The 20,715-nt window shown below is 42.3% G+C and overlaps 2 protein-coding genes across 2 annotated transcripts; both read right to left on the bottom strand.

Annotated features, from left to right (window-relative positions):
• Positions 1-2,291: 2,291 nt before the first annotated feature.
• Positions 2,292-9,765, bottom strand: LOC146389986 (alpha-tectorin-like). Its single transcript, XM_084923071.1, has 11 exons — positions 9,523-9,765; positions 9,145-9,301; positions 8,930-9,017; positions 8,766-8,828; positions 6,179-6,378; positions 5,938-6,069; positions 5,657-5,844; positions 4,032-4,183; positions 3,691-3,936; positions 3,446-3,608; positions 2,292-2,378 (listed from the first exon to the last, which is right to left on the bottom strand). Exons 1-11 carry the CDS (start codon positions 9,763-9,765, stop codon positions 2,292-2,294), a joined length of 1,719 nt encoding a protein of 572 aa, XP_084779197.1.
• Positions 9,766-12,245: 2,480 nt separating this feature from the next.
• Positions 12,246-19,559, bottom strand: LOC146389985 (scavenger receptor cysteine-rich domain-containing protein DMBT1-like). Its single transcript, XM_084920237.1, has 5 exons — positions 19,151-19,559; positions 18,528-19,007; positions 15,736-16,068; positions 12,895-13,209; positions 12,246-12,271 (listed from the first exon to the last, which is right to left on the bottom strand). The coding sequence occupies exons 1-5, from the start codon at positions 19,557-19,559 to the stop codon at positions 12,246-12,248; spliced, it is 1,563 nt and encodes a 520-aa protein (XP_084776363.1).
• Positions 19,560-20,715: the final 1,156 nt, after the last annotated feature.

Raw genomic sequence — 20,715 nt, 5'->3', positions numbered from 1 at the left:
TATGTTTAAAGACGGTAACACCGCAATCACCAAAGTAAACCAACTCCACTCTACAGCCAAGCTACGTCATATTGTCTGTCAGAACAACAACACGAAAGTCATTACACTGAATCTATATATGCATTAAGTTAGAGAGTCTCTTTTCACAGATCCATGCATTTAACTCGGCATTTTTCAGGGAAATGTGCTGTTTCACTGCAAAATGTCCTGCAATCCAGTTTATCAGTACATCTTCTTCACCGTTATCTAACATTGTTGTTTTATGTTGTTAATAAAAAAAAGTATTGTTTAAAATAGTAAATCAAGAAGGCTTAGAGTTAAATCTGATGCCCGATACAATAATTAACTGCAGTGGAGTCATGTGTAGGATGGATGCAATTAGGCAGTGGAGAAAGCTTTATGTGTCAAAATACTGAAATACAAGAAGAGAGATTGTTCTCACTTTGGTACAATCTATATTTAGATTTCATTGGACAAGCACTGTTTGAGTGCTTGTCCTCACAGAACATCACTGAGTTGAAGCTACATGTTTTATCTCATCTCTTTCTCTATTTCTAATATGGATTGTTGCTTATTGTCTTGTAATCTCTCTTCATATATGAAAGAGACTTATTGTGGTTTAATACTTCAACTCTGGTTTAGAGTTATGCTGAGTACAAAGTACTTATTGGTAGCCCACAAAATGTTACTCAACAGAAGAAAAAACAGGTCATTGCCTTCTTCTTTCTGATTTAACAGGTGTTAAATAGATGAAGCCTGCATAAACATGCACTGTTCTCAGTGTATATAGAGCCCCGTGTCATTCAGAAAACCACTGTAGTTAATGGAGTTCGGGCTAAATAGTTTCTTAGTGAGACAGTGGAAATAACAAAAAATACTTGAAGCTTAATTTTTACCCTGACCTTTTATTTTATTTTTGGTCTTTCATGCAAACAGTAAGACAGAATAAGAAAAAAGAACACAGCAATAACTCTTGAATGATCACTTGAAGGCAAAATTCAAAACTCAACCCATACATAATCAAATTAAAACAAAAGCAGCTAGAAAACAAGGAGTAAGATAATAAATGATACTACTCTCCTTTTAATGACTCACCCTGGTAAAGAATCAATTTCCATTTATCTATATGGGACTTTATGGCCCCAAAATCTATGTTTCTCAAACTCTCCTCTTGTCATTTCATTTCATTTTCCTCTCAAATGGATACTTTCACATCTTTATGAGTAAAACATCTTCACCTAAAACAACTTAAGAAGTAAGAATGCTTCTTTATTGCTTGTGAGACCTGTTACCAAAGATGTGTTTATATTCAGAAGGGCACAAGTCCAACAAGTCATTAGTCTCAATTCTAATCCAACATTTGACACCCTACTGGTCCCCAGAAGTTCTAGAGTGCAACCAGCTTTGCTTGGAGACATTTGAGGAATATATCAATTTGTTCAAATAAATAAAAAAACCTGACACACTTCCCTTCACCAAGTTAATAATAAAATGTAGTAAATGCTCTGATGGCTGCATCAGAGAGCAACTTCAGGTTAGTATTTTGACTGGAGCAGCCAGGGTTCAAACAAACAACCTTCTGGTTAGTAGATGACCTCCTCTACCTCCTGAGCTACTGCCACCCATAAGGAACAGAATCATTATCTCTCTGTTTGGTCCTGTCCTTACAATACTTTCAATAAAACTGCTGCCTTTTCCAGCTGTGTAGTGATCACAACACCATAGCAGCCAGAAGAGACCTCAATCTTTCATACAACCAGCATCCGGATCATCATCAAAAGTCAGGGATCATCATGGAGGTCGGCAGCCTGTCAGTCAGTCCGAGTCACCATGGAAACCACCTGAGAAGATGAATGACACTGAATGCTGGAAAATCTTCCTGTTTTTGGTGTCATACCAAATTGTATCTATTATTCTCCTCCCACTTCTTCCTCTTATCTGCTCATCATCAGTATTTGAGATGGACCTTCACCCTGATCCTGGACTGTCAGGCTACAGACGACCAACCAGGACATTTCACTGACTTAGAAGATCAAACTCATCAGATGTCAAGTTTATAGACTTTTAGTGGGAATAATAAAGACATTATATTTGCTTTAACTCAATTCAAGAACCTGAAATCATAGTTCAGCTGGAATCAGTATTATTTCTGTAGTTTTTCTTTCACCCTCCATCAGTGAGGTTTGAGATGTTTCTATTATATTGAGGCTTTTCATTGTGCTAATGAATAGCACTAACTATCAGCACAGGTCTCAGAATGATATCATCTAAAACAGCAGACTGTGTCTTACCTAATGAGTCCAGGCCATGCTGATGAAGGCTTCACCTTCATATTTGGGCCTGGCATATCTGCGTCTGCGAGCAGCTCCAGGACAAGTCTAAAGACAAAGAGAGACAAAGTCCAGATTTTAGAACATCAACACAGATCCTTTCATTCAGGACTGAATCTGCTGAAAACAAACATTATAGCTTTTGTGTCAGAATCCCTTAATTGGACCAGTTTAATTCCCAGTGTCCAGTGTTTTGTATAAGTTTTACTTCCCTTGCAGTCTTTTTTTGCTCTGGCTTTTGGAGGAGGCGGATGCATCTTTCACCCTCTCCTTACCCTTATCTTCCCTGCTGCTACTTCTATGTCCTTGTCTGGTCTTGTCTCACTCTAACCCTGAGAGAGCCTCTCATTCTTGCTCTTGTCCTCTAAAACCTAAAGAAGAACTATGGCTTTGATCAACTGGTCCCTTAATGCACTTGACACCCTTTTCTCAACGAGAAGCCTAGGATTGGGAGAGCCTGCGTGCCCTGGAGGGACTTTCCTTCCGGATACACGATTTATGAGTGGCAGAAGTGGTGCATCGTGTGCCTAGCGGGACTGTCTATTGAAGACATCGAAGACATCTACCTATTCAGCACCATGATAAAGGGGCTCTTCCTGATCTGAGCTGGCTTGGCCCTGGTTTATCGGAAATTGAAGAAAACGGTGAATGCTGTTCAAAAGCCCACAAGGCTGGCTGCTTTGATTGAAAATATGGGAAGAGTGGTGAGTGCTCAGATTGCAATCATTGTGTCTATGCATGTCTAGTAGTTCCAGTTTTAAATTGTGTGTTAACCTTTCCTTATTTCATTGTTACTGTGGATTCTGTTTATGTTTTCCTGGTTGATCACTTGAACAGCTGTTAATGAAGCGCTTTATGTTATGTATGTTGTCTGCCTACTGAACTGCATTTGGGTCATCATTCCTCACTATGTGATGCAAACATCAAAGCCGTGGAAGAATTTTAGAGATTTAATTTGCCTGTGGGTACAGGTATGCCAGATCAATACATCTTTAAAATTCAGTAATGTAGGAGTAGTTACATGCAAATAACAATAATAAAACTCTGAGATGCAAATTTGGTATTTTTTGATAGAGCTTAACACATGCTGCTAGTGTGTTAGCAGAATGTTGTACCGGGAGGCAGCTGTACTCCTGTTTAGGGCACACGTGGAGTTTGCAGTGCAGGAAGACTTCACCAGAACCCCCGGTGAACTCGAACATGTTAAAGGAGAAGTAGTTGGAAGTTCCCAGTCTGTTGTCCTCCACCTGCACAGTCTGGTCAGCAGGGTTGGCACAGCTGCTCACAGACAGGAAAACACACTTTGTTCAGGAGTCCATGAGAGAGATCAAAACCACATGACTCTCTGAGTCTGTCTCACCCGTTTATGATCAGGTCGTATCTCGGAGTGCTGTCGGGTGATGGCTGGTCAGTGGCCCAGCAGGAGTCGGTCACCACGACGACCACGTCTCCGTCCAGCCCGTCAGTCTTCAGCTCCATCCAGATCTTCTGGTTCAGCTGCACTTCAGTGCTGGACTCCACAGCTTGTGTGTGGCTGACGTCGGTGAAAGCCTTCATGGTGAGAGTGTAATCCCAAACTCCAGATGTGATGTGCTGGATCACAGAGCTGCAGAACACAAACACACTTCAGCTTTCTCTGACTCACAAACCTCAGCTTCACATCTTAAAGTAACTCAAAGACAACCAGCAGCCACCACACACCTGTCTCTGATCCTGAAGGTGGCAGTCTTGATGTCCGGCTGAGTTTGGACGCAGGAGAAGTCGATGTAGATTTGGTCGTGACGAGTGATGATGTCAGAGGAGCTGTTCTGGGTCATGATGGTGTTTTTGTAGATGAGTTCACTGTTGTTGGTCTGTGGAGTCACACAATCAGATGTCGCTAAACAAGTTGGTTCATTTTAAAATTATAGTATATGTATAATTTTTTAATGCTGGACATCAGGAATCAACAGAGATCTGTTATGTTTCTACAACTTACCAGCTACTATGATTCCTTGGTCAACACAAAGAAATAGGAATGCACCAATCCAACTTTTATTTCTGACCTGATACTTATATCTCCTGATATCATTGTTAAATTAATTAGCTTTATTCATAACTCTGAGGTGATGAAGAGATTGGGAATTGTTCTCCATGTTCAATGCAATATCTAACTCCAAATGTACAAGCTTCTTGTACATATAGGCTCCCCTTGTGTCTTTGTCCTCTGTGTCCCTCCCTGTGCGTCTGTGTTTATGTTCCTATTGGCTTGTTCCCTCCTTGTGCCATTGTGTTTCCTATTTTATTTTGACAGTCTTAAGTTCCATTTTCAGTGTGTTTAGTTTTGCTGCCTCTGTCTCATTACATTAATTTGTCTCAGCTGTGTTTCCAATGTGTTTCCTGTTCACTCGTCATTGTGTTGTGTAGTTAAGCCCTCTGTTTCTCTCTATCCATTGACACGTTCTGCTTCATGGTTGTATGTTTCTCTGTGTGCTTCAATGCGTGTTTAGATGTTTGCCCTCGGGCAATTGAGAGCTTCGCTTTTACACTCAGCTTTCTTTTCACCACGATGGACTGGTACAGCATCATCACTGCAGCAGCATCAATTTGTCTGTTGATCTCCAGACCTTTTTCAAACTGTGCTCGGCCGGGCCCCATAGACTAAGGCGCGTTCACCAGACGTTCGACCTCGGGCACCCTCCACGGGCCTGACTCCAGGGCAGGGCCCTGATAACCCCAAGCGCGCAAGGTGAACTGTTCCCTTGATGCTCTATTTATAGGGATCTTTTGAATCGCTCTTTGTCTGGTCCCTCACTAAGGACTAGTTTACCACGGGTGACCCTCCCAGGGGGCAAAAGCCCCCCGACAACATAGCCCCTGGGATCCCTGGGACACACAAACCCCTCCACTACGGAAAGGTAGTGATTCCCTTCTGAGAATTACTACCTTAAGATAATAAATGTTATCAATCTTGCACCAAATGTTAATTAATGATAATAAATCTTTTTCATGTGACAGTCATTAGGCTTCTGTAAACAGCTGTTATTTACAGTGTTGCTTTTTGATAAAGGACAACTGGAATTAAATAATATTTAACTGAGTTGCTGTTAAGATGTCACACTACCATAAATATAATAAAAGTGTATGAAACCGGTTTGGCAAACCAACAGCCTAGCATATAATTCTTAAGCAGATGAGTATGCACAAGAGAAAAATATTACATTGCTGCTGCATCTTTTTAGTCATTTCAACTCACTTTAACCAGCTTCCTCTTTGTTTTGCTTTCTTTTTTTTAAAATATAACAGAGCAGAGCAGCAGAAGGTAAAGAGGAGTAGATGAAACCCACCGTGACCCTCGTCCCACAGCTGTTGCTGCTGTTGAAGCTGAAGGTCACCATGTGGGTGAGCTCGTCCACTTGACCCCTGCAGGTCGGGTCGTTGAGGTGTAAGGCAGAGTAGTCGATGCCTTTGTCCTCCAGGAGACAACCAACCAGAGTGACTGAAGCAGAGTCCTGCATGCAGACTGTTGGATCACCTGAACGTCACAATATCAGTCAGAAAAATCACAGTTAGAAGTTTTCCTCCATTATTCAGCCCTGTTGTCATGATGATGTCACAGCTGTCATACCCAAAGAGTTGTTTTCTTGGTACTTGGAGGCAAAAATGGCCCGACAGAAGCAGCAAGTGTCACCACCGACCGTCTTCTCACCACAGAACTCGTGATCGCTGCAGGTCCTGTCCTGACAGAAGGCCTCAGAGGCTACAGAGGAACACACTGATGTATTATCCTGAAAACATGGGAGCTCTAAAACTCCAGAGTTCAGGTCTTTAACAAAGGAGAGCTTATTAATGTCTTATTAAGGTCTTACAGCAGCCGGTCTTTGATGTCCAGCCATCCAGAGTGTGGTTGTGTAGACTGCAGGCTCTGGCGTAGGCCTTCAGGAACTGACAGTTGAGTCCATCCACTGCAGGATATTTACACAAAGTGTCGGTGCAGGCGGTTATGTAGGGCTCTGGGTCAATGTCACTGTTACAGGAGGAGAAGGGCGCCTCCTTCAGGAGATTACAGCTGCTCACCACAGAGAAAACAAAATTAAAGACAATAAAATGATCAACTGTAATCATTTGTCTAAATATAGCTTATCAAACACTAATTATCTTGCGTATGTGCTTCTCTAAATCTAATGGTTTTTTATGGTAGATCAAAATTAAATGAAGTCTCTGTTTTTGTAATTTTGCTTCTACACTGCCATAATGGTTGTTAAATAAAATCATGCAAATCAATCAAGATGTGACTGAACTGCAGTTTTTCAGTTTTCATTTTCATTTCATCAGCTTCAAGGGACTTGACTGCTTGGTTTGTATCCCCTTGTCAAGTCTGCATCTGTGTTATGTTTCCTGTTCTACTTTGACAGTCCGTGTCCTATGTTAATGTTTACCGTTTTGCTTCCTCTTGGTCTTCTCAGGTTTGATTACTCCCAGCTGTGCTCCCTTTGTGTCTCTCGTTCCCTCCTTATCCCTCTGTGTATTTTAGCCCTGTGTTTTCCTTGGTCTGTGTTGCGATCTCCCTCATTCATGGCTGTGTTTCCCTGTGTGCCTCACTCTATGTTTAGTTATTACTTCCACAGTGTAGTTTTTATTGTTTTACCCTTGAGTCAGAAATAAAGCTGCTTTTTGAGTTCACTTTTTCGCTCTGTGAAGTCTGCATTTTAGGTGCTTCTCTGCCTGCACACAGCCTCTTCATGACATTTTTTCAGGGAACTCAAAATGGGTTAACAATTTAAAACTGTTCTGTAGGAGGTTGATCAAGGCTTGAAAGCTGGTGCTACAAATTCCAACAGGTGATCCCAATTTTTTGGATTACTTACAACCCCCTTTGTCTGCGTCACTGCAGTATCATACCCTCTTGAGCATCAGTTGATCAGTATTATACTGCTGAAAGAAGTGTGTTGCTACAAAAATGGTGAGAAAAAAAAGCAATTAACAATGGAAGAGACACAGACCATCGTAATACTTAAAAATGTAGGTTTTTCCTACAGAGAAATTGCAAAGAGAGTCAGGGTGTCAGAGAGTACAGTTTCTTTCACTTTCAAAAGTTACTCAGAAACTGCAGCAAAGTGACAGGAAGATGTCGGGCAGACCCAATACCACAACTGAATCAGAGGACAGCTTGCATGATAGGCGGCTCAAAGGACAACAGCTTCAAGCACAAGCTTAATAGTAGTCATGGCAACCAAGTCTCAGCTTCAACTGTGAAGAGAAGACTTCGAGCTACAGGTTTGACAGGATGAGTTGCAGCAAGAAAGCCACTGCTAAGACGTAAGAATAAGAGGCTCGCCTGGGCCATGAAACAAAACCATTGGACTACTGAACACTGGAAGGGAGTATAATGGAATCAAAAATTGAAATCCTGGTTTCATTATGCTGGATTTTCGTATGCTGTTGAGTAGGTGAAAGATTCCACAGTGTGTGGCATCAAGTTTCAAGGAGGAAGTGTGATGGTCTGGGGCTGTTTTGCTGGATCCAGGGTCAGTGACTTATACAGAATGAGGGGGACCCTGAACCAAAACAGTTACCACAGCCTTATCCTGCGCCATGCAACAGCCTCTGGCCTAGTTGATCAGGGGTTGGTCATCCTACAGCAGGATAATGACCCAAAACACAAGTCCAAGCTATGCCAGAATCAGGAATAAAGAACAAGATGGTAAGCTTGAAAACATGGAGTGGCCAGGACAGACTCCAGACGTAAACCCCATTGAGCTGTTTTGGGATGAACTGGACAGAAACGTGAAAGCAAGGAAAGTGAGAACATAACTGCACTTAGACTGTTGACGGCCTTTTTTTCTTTTTGGTGAGGCGAGAGATGGAAAGAGGGAAAGCTGAGACCAGCGCTGCCCTGACTGTGGGTTGTTGTATGAATGTCCAATAAAATTGACAACTGTGAGCACAACTGTTGTCGGTGTGAAGTGTATTCCACAGTATCATTGCCAAAATTGGCAATGAAGAGATGCCTTCATGAATGTAAATACAGAGGATTCATAACAAACTAAGGGTTACAATTACAAACAAGAAGGCTGATTTTGACTTTAGTAGCGGAATGATGAAGTTTGGAGGAGAGAAATAGTTCATAATCTGAAGCACCACATTATGAGTCACACATAATGGAGACAGTGTTATAGCATGGGCATGAATGCCTTCCAGTGGAACCAATTATTTCTGAGCCTGTGAAAACATCAAACTGTGTATATATCTGTAATTCCTAAACAGTTAATGCAAGACTTTTGCTGAACACCTTTGCTTAATGCTATAAATCTGGACTACATTCAAGGCTTAAGTGTGGCATTTAATGTGGTGGTCTGCAAAGGCAAACTTCTAAAGAAGTACACAAGGTAACTGCCACAAAAATTATATATCCAACAATATAACAGATGTTCCCTACTGTGTGGATCTGCTCACCGTTCAGTCACACTGGTGCAGATGATCGTGCTGTCAGCAGGCTCACTGTACTGCATCTCACAGCTAGGGGGCGACAAACAACAAAGTTCAGGCTCATTCATGCAAACACAGAATATCTGCAACATCAGCATCAGAGGGACTCTGAGCTTGTGATGAGGTCTTACCTGGTGGAGCTGTACTCAGAGAGCCTCAGGTCACTCAGAGACCTGCTGGAGTTTCCACACAGACCCTCCACAGATGAACCAGCAGGTCCTGCACAGGATCAGGACAGAATGAGTCAGATCAGCATCAATATTCAAACTGGACAAACACAACAGCTCAATAAATAACAGCACAGTTTACAGTTTATGTTACATGAATTAAACTTTATTTTCTGTACCTTCTAAGAGGATCTGTGCGGTGTCGCCATCAAAGAAGACAGAGATGTTGAGGTTGGAGAGCAACAGCTTGGCGGTGACTCCAGTTTGGTCCTTAGAGAGCTGCACACCATGAACCAGCTGAGATGAGCTGCTGAGGGTCAGTGTGGAGTCGTTCAGCTGCATCACAGCAGAGACAAAGTGGAGGAAACACTGAGTGAAACATGTCAAACACACAAACAGGCTGATTTCACAGCAACAACCACTGAGTTCAGCAGCTCTGAAAGAACTGCTTCTAACAGCCCTGAGAAGAAAGCTGAGAGGAGACACAGCAGAGGATGAGGGAGGACTTTGGATCAGACTCCACTCTGACACATGAACTGTGGCTGTAGGTCGCTTACCTGAACTCTCCCACCTTGTTCCAGGTGAATGTAATGCACGTCCACACGCAGCGTCACACTGTCCAAAAAGCTCACATCTTTACGACGCCGGTCCTCAAAGTTCCCCTGAACATGGAAATCTGGGAGTGACGGAGTCGAGAACAGAGAGTACGCACACCGATCCTGGATGGAGTTAATCTGGCCGTGGACGTCGATGATAGTGGGCCCAATCAAAGTGCAGGTTGAGGCCAACACACTGGGCATCTCAGGTAGAAATTCTTAAAAAAAAAACAGAGGGGAAAGGGTGTCTTAGTAACAGCTCTACAAGTCTTCTGGATTTTGGAAGTTTTAAGTTATTTAGAACTTCTTGAACAGTTTCACAAGATATCATGATAAGTTCAGGAGATGCATATATGAATATCTAACCATGGTCACACTTTTAGTATGGATGATATAACTACATAACTTTCTGCACCGACTCCATTGTTCCAGCTCAGACTGTTCATTGTTACCCAAATAACAAGCCGTGGGTGACTAAGGACATCAAAGCCCTCCTCAACAACAAGAAGAGGGCTTTCAGAGGGGGCAATAAAGAGGAGGTGAGGAAGGTCCAGGTGTTACTAAAGGACAAGATCAGAGAGGCTAAGGACAATTACAGGAGGAAGCTGGAGTGGAAACTCCAGCAGAACAGCATGAGAGAGGTGTGGAGGGGCATGAAGACCATCACTGGATTCAGGCCAACCAACAGCAGGGGAGCTGAGGGAGGTGAGAATAGAGCTAACGAGTTGAATCTGTTTTTCAATAGATTCGACACCACAGTGTCTGCTCCCACCCCCACAACCTCACCTGTAGTCAGCCTGGAATCCAGAGCCACACCACTGTGCCAGCCTCTCTCTTCACATGGCGCTGTTGCCTCCTGTGAGATTCCTGACACCCGTCCCCCACCCATCACCTTCACTCAATACCAGGTTGAGATGCAAATGAGGAGACTTCACTCAGGCAAGTCTGCTGGACCAGACGGAGTGAGTCCCCTCGTCCTCAAGACCTGTGCCCCCCAGCTGTGTGGAGTCTTTCATAAACTGTTTATGCTGAGTCTGAGTCTGCAGAGGGTCCCAGTGATGTGGAAGACATCTTGCCTCGTCCCTGTACCAAAGACGCCACGTCCCAGTGGCCCCCAGGATTACAGGCCCGCGGCACTGACCTCCCACATCATGAAGACCCTGGAAAGGCTCATCCTGGACCAGCTGCGACCCATAGTAAGACCACATCTGGATCCCCTTCAGTTCGCTTACCAGCCTCGTCTCGGAACTGAGGACGCCATCATCTACCTGCTCAATCGTGTCTACACCCATCTGGACCAGCCGGCGAGCACTGTGAGGGTCATGTTTTTTGACTTTTCTAGTGCTTTCAATACCATCAGGCCGACCCTCCTGGGTGATAAGTTAGCAGCGATGCAGGTGGATGCTTCTCTGGTGTCCTGGATTGTTGATTACCTGACAGGAAGACCACAATATGTACGTCTCCCACAGTGTGTGTCTGACAAGGTGATCAGCAACACAGGGGCACCACAGGGGACTGTCCTCTCCCCCTTCCTCTTCACCCTCTACACCACAGACTTCAGCCACTGCACAGAGACCTGCCATCTTCAGAAGTTTTCTGATGACTCTGCGGTGGTTGGATGCATCAGCAGGGATGATGAGACAGAGTACCGGGCTGTGGTCGACTCCTTTGTCACGTGGTGTGAGCAGAATCATCTGCAGCTCAACGTGGCAAAGACCAAGGAACTGATCGTGGACTTCAGGAAGACCAGGAAACACTTGACCCCTGTTTCAATCCAGGGGGTCAGTGTTGACATTGTGGAGGACTATAAATACCTTGGAGTACACATTGACAATAAACTGGACTGGGCTAAAAACACCACAGCACTTTACAGGAAGGGCCAGAGTCGTCTCTATTTTTTGAGGCGACTGAGGTCCTTCAACATCTGCCAGAAAATGCTCAGGATTTTCTACGAGTCTGTTGTGGCCAGTGCGATCCTCTATGCTGTTGCATGCTGGGGGAGCAGGCTGAGGGTCGCAGATGCCAACAGACTTAATAAACTAATCCGTAAGGCCAGTAATGTTGCGGGGATGGAGCTGGACTCCCTCAAGGTGGTGTCGGAGAGGCGGATGTTGTCCAAGATAAAGACAATGTTGGATAACACCTCCCACCCACTCCATGACATGCTGGTCAGTCACAGGAGCACGTTCAGTGAGAGACTGAGATTACCGAAAAGCACCACTGAACGACACAGGAAATCTTTCCTGCCTGTGGCCATCTCCCTGTACAACGCATCCACTTAACACACTGGTTACTGCTACAACTACACGTTTCTTTTCCAGCTATTTATTAATGAGTGACTTATGTATGTATATATATGTATATATTGTACTATTCTTGTTAGCGTATTGTCTGTCTTGTCTTAATGTTGGTTTATGTTGGTTTATAATGGAGCACTGTAACAAAAAAATAATTTCCCCCAGGGATCAATAAAGTATTCTGATTCTGATTCTGATTCTGATAACCTCTGGAAATGACTGGTCTCTTGGATTATCTTTAAGCTAACAATTCAACATATCTCAGTACACAATCTACTTTGTCTTTTCAGAAATGACCAGAAGTGAGTGACAGGTGGTATGAAGAAGACTTATTTGGGCATTTTTTGTTGTGTCGTTTACTGTTTACTGGGGTAGAAAGATTAATCCTTACAGCCAGTGGATGGAACTGGGTACTGGAAAATTTTGAACAACTTCAGTATGATCGATTTTAATTCTCTTCATGCAGCTAATATTAAATTAAATCATTATCTCATTAAAATATCTTAAGATACAATTTATGTCCAATTTTACTAACACATAGGTTTGTTTATAATATTAATATTATTATAATTTTTCAATTGTGAATATGTGGTTTTAGAAAAGAAGGTGGAAATATTTATTGTCCAAGCTTCATGAGCTCTTAAATGGTTGAGTTAGAACAAAAATTCAAGAAATGCCCTCATTTTTTGATGTCTGTAGGATTTCATTTAATGTTTTGGAAATGCAGAGATAGACTAACCACAAATAAAGTTGGTAAATCTAGTAAAAAAGGTTCAAATATAATGCCTGTAAATGTCAAAAAGGCCTTAAAAATTTTAATTAAAAATAAACATCTGTATTATTTTGTAAATAATAATCAAAAAACCAGAACAGATACAATGACTGAATTCATGTCCAAAAAAGTAAGAGCTTGTGGGCAAAACAGTGTAGCATAAATCAAAGCTATCATAATCGTTGACTGCAAACCTGTCAGCTAAACATCCTGGACATATAATCAAGCAGTGGGACTTCAGTGTCTGCAGCTGCACAAATTTACCTTCACAGATGACACCAGCGTCCTCAGAGTGTCCACAGTTGTGAGATCCAAATCCTAAGTGCTGGCACTGAGTGAGATTTGATTCACTGCCTGAGCAACTGACATCATCCAACCAGATGGGTCCGGTGCCCTGACCAAACTGAGCATTTGCTGGTGCTGAGACGACCCTGCCGCAGCCCAGCTGTCTACACACCACCTGAGCATCCACTAGGTCCCATAAATCATCACACACCGTCCCCCACTGCCCACTGTGGAAGATCTCCACCCTGCCAGAACACGAGCTGTTTCCTCCAACCAGGCGGATGCGCCCCTCCACTGCTGCACTGTTGCTCACTGCTGTTATAGAAGTGAGCCTGACCTGATTGGCTGTAGAGGTCTGTGGTATTGGAGCAGGTGTGGTTGAAGAAAGTGCAGATGTTGTTGTGTTCACCTCTGTTTACAGTCAATACATAAATGAATAAGTGAGAGTACTGCGGTAAAGCTGAGAGCATTTTCCTTCTGAACAGTTGAATTTAGCAGCAGGATGAAAAAGATGAATTTGTTACAGTGTGATCATGCTTAGAGGGCAACAATACCTGCACAGTACGCAAGGTGGCACACAGATGGCCTCTCAAGTTTGTAGACGTAGTAGTTTCCATAGCATAGTTTGACTTGGATGGTGTGTGATGGAAACTGGCAGCAGCTGCCAGACCAGTTGTTGCACACAGTGCGATTTACAGTTTCACCTGGCTGTGTGGGATGAGGTTGTGTTATCCACAGAGGAGCATGGGTTCCACACCTGTTTGAGTCTATACACCTCTCGGGAATACGAGCATTGGAGCTCCCCAGCAACAGGCGGTACCAGCCTTGCCAGTTAATAGATTGATCACAGTGTAGGTCCTGAGTATTTGTGTTGTTTGTTGAACGCCATTGATCATTCAGCACAGTGTAGTTGTAACAAGGATCGACACTTTGGGAATATCCTGAAGGATGAAAAGAAGTCATCTTTACTTCAAGCAAATTCCACCGATATTCTTACAACACTTTATTCTATGCTATAACCACTTTTTAAACAATCACACACACTGATAGATGCATTGGGGACAAATTGGGTTCAATGTCTTGGCCAAGAAAGCTTCGACATGCAGACTGAAGGAGCAGGGATGAAACAGCGTGTTTGTACCGGTCTTAAAGATTTCTGTTGTGCATATCTTTAACTAAATTGTCTCTTTAGTTTCCAAACTTTTTTTCTTCAATACAATCAGTATTTGGTATGAACACTGCAAAGATTTGACATCTAAATATTTGGCATGAAAAAAGTATTTAATTTCAAAAAAATCCAGACTATAATCAAGTGACATAATATCTCGACCTTAGACATGTGAGAAATATCTTAAAAGAATAGTTGAAACATTCATTCCACCCACTTTATTGTGTCAAATAAACTCAAAACAAGCCTGTCGGTGCTTCTTTCCGCATCGCCTCTTCCTCAATTTAAGAGAAAAAAAATCTTAAAACAACAGCAAATGTAAAAGATGATTCTTCTGGTCACAAGTCAGTCACAGGGCTTACAACCATTCTCACACACGGACATTTTAGAATCACCAGTTCACCTATCTTCAGGAACAGCAAGTCATCGAACTGTGGGAGGGATCCGAATTACTCAGAGAAAACCCACAAGGAGAGGCCTTGAAACCAGGGTCCATAGCTAAAAATGGCTGTAAAATACAATGTAAATTCCAACAGTGTTGCCATATGAATTAGTCTAATATGCATGTAAAGTGCTCAATTTACGGATTTATAAACAAAATAAAAAATAAAAGGCATATATTCTCAAAAGAAGATTAATGATCTCATTCATCGTGCTCTTGCTTACCCTGTTAGTCTCAAAACAAAATCAAAAAGACTTTTTGCTGGATATAAAATTGTTAGATTTGCTGAGACAGACAATTTATGTATTGCATACACGGTGTTGTTTCAGCAGGCATGAACACACATGAGCATGTAGGAACAGAGGATCACCTGAGAAAACTCCTTTTTTATTTTTCTCCTTCCCAAGTACCACAACAACAACGATATTCATTAGCGCCCTCCAGTGCTTCTAGTAAATGCATCTACAGAACAAAATGCAATAGTATGTGGACACAACACAGGGCCATAACATTTCAGTGCATGTCACATGTCCAGCAATCAGGGCATTTAATGCAGTCACATGGGTGTTTCAAGTCTTGGATATTATTTTGCTGCTCACAGTCAGAAAGAGGGACTTCCTGTAGACATAAGGTAAGGTTATAGAGGACCCACTAACTATGTTTCATGCAGCTGTATATCGTTTGCGGAACCCACAGTGAAAATGTAGTCTAGAATGGATGAAGTTTAAGCATTTAATCCTGAAGTCCTGTTTCTACCAGGTGCAAGTATGATTGTGACCAAATATTGTTACTTAGACGTCTCCAGAATATGATTCTCATGGAGCCTGTAAAAGCAGGTACATGTTGGATAACATATATTTGAGTGGAGCAATATCAAGTGCTGTGGAAACACATTGAAAACTCAAAAGCCTCCCAATTTACCATCACAAAGAGCTGAAAGAAGAGGTGGTTCAAGTGCAAAGCCTGTAAAGAGTAAAAAATCATCCAAATTTGCATTTTAAATGGAAAATGATGGACTTTTTGTTGGGTTTACAGTAAGGCTCCAAGATATTGTCTGTAAATAAAATATTCAATGTGAAAGAGCTTGTGGGCAAAACAGTGTAGCATAAATCAAAGCTATCATAATCGTTGACTGCAAACCTGTCAGCTAAACATCCTGGACATATAATCAAGCAGTGGGACTTCAGTGTCTGCAGCTGCACAAATTTACCTTCACAGATGACACCAGCGTCCTCAGAGTGTCCACAGTTGTGAGATCCAAATCCTAAGTGCTGGCACTGAGTGAGATTTGATTCACTGCCTGAGCAACTGACATCATCCAACCAGATGGGTCCGGTGCCCTGACCAAACTGAGCATTTGCTGGTGCTGAGACGACCCTGCCGCAGCCCAGCTGTCTACACACCACCTGAGCATCCACTAGGTCCCATAAATCATCACACACCGTCCCCCACTGCCCACTGTGGAAGATCTCCACCCTGCCAGAACACGAGCTGTTTCCTCCAACCAGGCGGATGCGCCCCTCCACTGCTGCACTGTTGCTCACTGCTGTTATTGAAGTGAGCCTGACCTGATTGGCTGTAGAGGTCTGTGGTATTGGAGCAGGTGTGGTTGAAGAAAGTGCAGATGTTGTTGTGTTCACCTCTGTTTACAGTCAATACATAAATGAATAAGTGAGAGTACTGCGGTAAAGCTGAGAGCATTTTCCTTCTGAACAGTTGAATTTAGCAGCAGGATGAAAAAGATGAATTTGTTACAGTGTGATCATGCTTAGAGGGCAACAATACCTGCACAGTACGCAAGGTGGCACACAGATGGCCTCTCAAGTTTGTAGACGTAGTAGTTTCCATAGCATAGTTTGACTTGGATGGTGTGTGATGGAAACTGGCAGCAGCTGCCAGACCAGTTGTTGCACACAGTGCGATTTACAGTTTCACCTGGCTGTGTGGGATGAGGTTGTGTTATCCACAGAGGAGCATGGGTTCCACACCTGTCTGTGTCTATACACCTCTCGGGAATACGAGCATTGGAGCTCCCCAGCAACAGGCGGTACCAGCCTTGCCAGTTAATAGATTGATCACAGTGTAGGTCCTGAGTATTTGTGTTGTTTGTTGAACGCCATTGATCATTCAGCACAGTGTAGTTGTAACAAGGATCGACACTTTGGGAATATCCTGAAGGATGAAAAGAAGTCATCTTTACTTCAAGCAAATTCCACCGATATTCTTACAACACTTTATTCTATGCTATAACCACTTTTTAAACAATCACACACACTGATAGATGCATTGGGGACAAATTGGGTTCAATGTCTTGGCCAAGAAAGCTTCGACATGCAGACTGAAGGAGCAGGGATGAAACAGCGTGTTTGTACCGGTCTTAAAGATTTCTGTTGTGCATATCTTTAACTAAATTGTCTCTTTAGTTTCCAAACTTTTTTTCTTCAATACAATCAGTATTTGGTATGAACACTGCAAAGATTTGACATCTAAATATTTGGCATGAAAAAAGTATTTAATTTCAAAAAAATCCAGACTATAATCAAGTGACATAATATCTCGACCTTAGACATGTGAGAAATATCTTAAAAGAATAGTTGAAACATTCATTCCACCCACTTTATTGTGTCAAATAAACTCAAAACAAGCCTGTCGGTGCTTCTTTCCGCATCGCCTCTTCCTCAATTTAAGAGAAAAAAAATCTTAAAACAACAGCAAATGTAAAAGATGATTCTTCTGGTCACAAGTCAGTCACAGGGCTTACAACCATTCTCACACACGGACATTTTAGAATCACCAGTTCACCTATCTTCAGGAACAGCAAGTCATCGAACTGTGGGAGGGATCCGAATTACTCAGAGAAAACCCACAAGGAGAGGCCTTGAAACCAGGGTCCATAGCTAAAAATGGCTGTAAAATACAATGTAAATTCCAACAGTGTTGCCATATGAATTAGTCTAATATGCATGTAAAGTGCTCAATTTACGGATTTATAAACAAATAAAAAATAAAAGGCATATATTCTCAAAAGAAGATTAATGATCTCATTCATCGTGCTCTTGCTTACCCTGTTAGTCTCAAAACAAAATCAAAAAGACTTTTTGCTGGATATAAAATTGTTAGATTTGCTGAGACAGACAATTTATGTATTGCATACACGGTGTTGTTTCAGCAGGCATGAACACACATGAGCATGTAGGAACAGAGGATCACCTGAGAAAACTCCTTTTTTATTTTTCTCCTTCCCAAGTACCACAACAACAACGATATTCATTAGCGCCCTCCAGTGCTTCTAGTAAATGCATCTACAGAACAAAATGCAATAGTATGTGGACACAACACAGGGCCATAACATTTCAGTGCATGTCACATGTCCAGCAATCAGGGCATTTAATGCAGTCACATGGGTGTTTCAAGTCTTGGATATTATTTTGCTGCTCACAGTCAGAAAGAGGGACTTCCTGTGGACATAAGGTAAGGTTATAGAGGACCCACTAACTATGTTTCATGCAGCTGTATATCGTTTGCGGAACCCACAGTGAAAATGTAGTCTGGAATGGATGAAGTTTAAGCATTTAATCCTGAAGTCCTGTTTCTACCAGGTGCAAGTATGATTGTGACCAAATATTGTTACTTAGACGTCTCCAGAATATGATTCTCATGGAGCCTGTAAAAGCAGGTACATGTTGGATAACATATATTTGAGTGGAGCAATATCAAGTGCTGTGGAAACACATTGAAAACTCAAAAGCCTCCCAATTTACCATCACAAAGAGCTGAAAGAAGAGGTGGTTCAAGTGCAAAGCCTGTAAAGAGTAAAAAATCATCCAAATTTGCATTTTAAATGGAAAATGATGGACTTTTTGTTGGGTTTACAGTAAGGCTCCAAGATATTGTCTGTAAATAAAATATTCAATGTGAAAGAGCTTGTGGGCAAAACAGTGTAGCATAAATCAAAGCTATCATAATCGTTGACTGCAAACCTGTCAGCTAAACATCCTGGACATATAATCAAGCAGTGGGACTTCAGTGTCTGCAGCTGCACAAATTTACCTTCACAGATGACACCAGCGTCCTCAGAGTGTCCACAGTTGTGAGATCCAAATCCTAAGTGCTGGCACTGAGTGAGATTTGATTCACTGCCTGAGCAACTGACATCATCCAACCAGATGGGTCCGGTGCCCTGACCAAACTGAGCATTTGCTGGTGCTGAGACGACCCTGCCGCAGCCCAGCTGTCTACACACCACCTGAGCATCCACTAGGTCCCATAAATCATCACACACCGTCCCCCACTGCCCACTGTGGAAGATCTCCACCCTGCCAGAACACGAGCTGTTTCCTCCAACCAGGCGGATGCGCCCCTCCACTGCTGCACTGTTGCTCACTGCTGTTATAGAAGTGAGCCTGACCTGATTGGCTGTAGAGGTCTGTGGTATTGGAGCAGGTGTGGTTGAAGAAAGTGCAGATGTTGTTGTGTTCACCTCTGTTTACAGTCAATACATAAATGAATAAGTGAGAGTACTGCGGTAAAGCTGAGAGCATTTTCCTTCTGAACAGTTGAATTTAGCAGCAGGATGAAAAAGATGAATTTGTTACAGTGTGATCATGCTTAGAGGGCAACAATACCTGCACAGTACGCAAGGTGGCACACAGATGGCCTCTCAAGTTTGTAGACGTAGTAGTTTCCATGGCATAGTTTGACTTGGATGGTGTGTGATGGAAACTGGCAGCAGCTTCCAGACCAGTTGTTGCACACAGTGCGATTTACAGTTTCACCTGGCTGTGTGGGATGAGGTTGTGTTATCCACAGAGGAGCATGGGTTCCACACCTGTTTGAGTCTATACACCTCTCGGGAATACGAGCATTGGAGCTCCCCAGAAACAGGCGGTACCAGCCTTGCCAGTTAATAGATTGATCACAGTGTAGGTCCTGAGTATTTGTGTTGTTTGTTGAACGCCATTGATCATTCAGCACAGTGTAGTTGTAACAAGGATCGACACTTTGGGAATATCCTGAAGGATGAAAAGAAGTCATCTTTACTTCAAGCAAATTTCACTGATATACGTGAAATTTACATAAGTCAACCCTTTTTCTTATGCTTTAAGGATAGACCATATTCAGACAGAATGTGATCAGACAGAGTATATTCTGTCTGATCACAATACTTTTTTACCCCGGTAAAATATTATGTAATTTGCTTATATATATTCCCTAGGTAGTGATGGCCAAATTAAGTTTTCTGATGTATTTAAGCTTGTATTGAAAAACAGTTCATCATTAGAAGCTGTTCAGTACAGTCTTTGGTGACATCTGGTGGTCACAAATATGAAGAGCAGCTTGAATCTACAAATTCGAATGCACTGCTTTATTAGGACTGCCCACTCTATACAGCTGAATTGACAGTGACGTGTCGAATGAAGTTTCGGACATCATTGATCACTTTGACTCTGTTCAGACAAACCAAGCTTCAACACAGTGTTTCTGAAACAATGAGTTGATTGTTTTTGACACTTACACCGGAGCTTCAGCTTTAAATTGGCCATCACTACTCCTAGGCCCTAGGTATATAAATACAATATACCCTAGGACCTAGGGTATATTGTATTTATATATCTGTTTAAAGTCATTCAGGTGTCCAGCATTGTATTTACCAAGGACTTAAGTTGTTGTTTAAAATTTGCAGGATGGTTGGGGTTAAAGGCTGAATGACCTCGCAGGCCTAAGGGTTGCTATTTATGGTCTTTGTAATGTACTTTGTTTGGTTGTTTCATGTAACCTTGACAGGATCCCACCTGCGATAGGGAGTGACTGCAACTCAGCCATGAAGTGGTTGACCACACAAAACAGAGCAGTGTCAGTGGATGGTAAATGGTACTGAAAGCAGCTGTACATAATTGTCACAAATACTTTTTCCTTGATTGGTATTATGTGTGAAGAAATTCATGAAGTCCTTGCTAGTTAATGTTAAAGGAATGGTTTGCTCAACATAAATGACTTTTTGACAGTTTGGTTACCGTGCTGAAGAGAAACCTAGGGCTGTTCTTATTTACTTCAATCAGTGATGAATAGTAAGACACTAAGATTCTTTTCAGGGTAAATGAAGATCTCCTAAATACATGAATAGGACATGACTTTCAGTATAAATTCAGATGGAACTGGGCGTCTCCAGGGTCTATATTCTAGAATGATC

The sequence above is a fragment of the Perissodus microlepis genome, chromosome 3 (genome assembly GCF_051167445.1).
Source record: "Perissodus microlepis isolate ML-2025 ecotype Zambia chromosome 3, ASM5116744v1, whole genome shotgun sequence".
NCBI lineage: Eukaryota > Metazoa > Chordata > Actinopteri > Cichliformes > Cichlidae > Perissodus > Perissodus microlepis.
The sequence above is the reverse complement of the archived record's forward strand: the minus strand, read 5'-3'. Positions and strand labels throughout refer to the sequence as shown.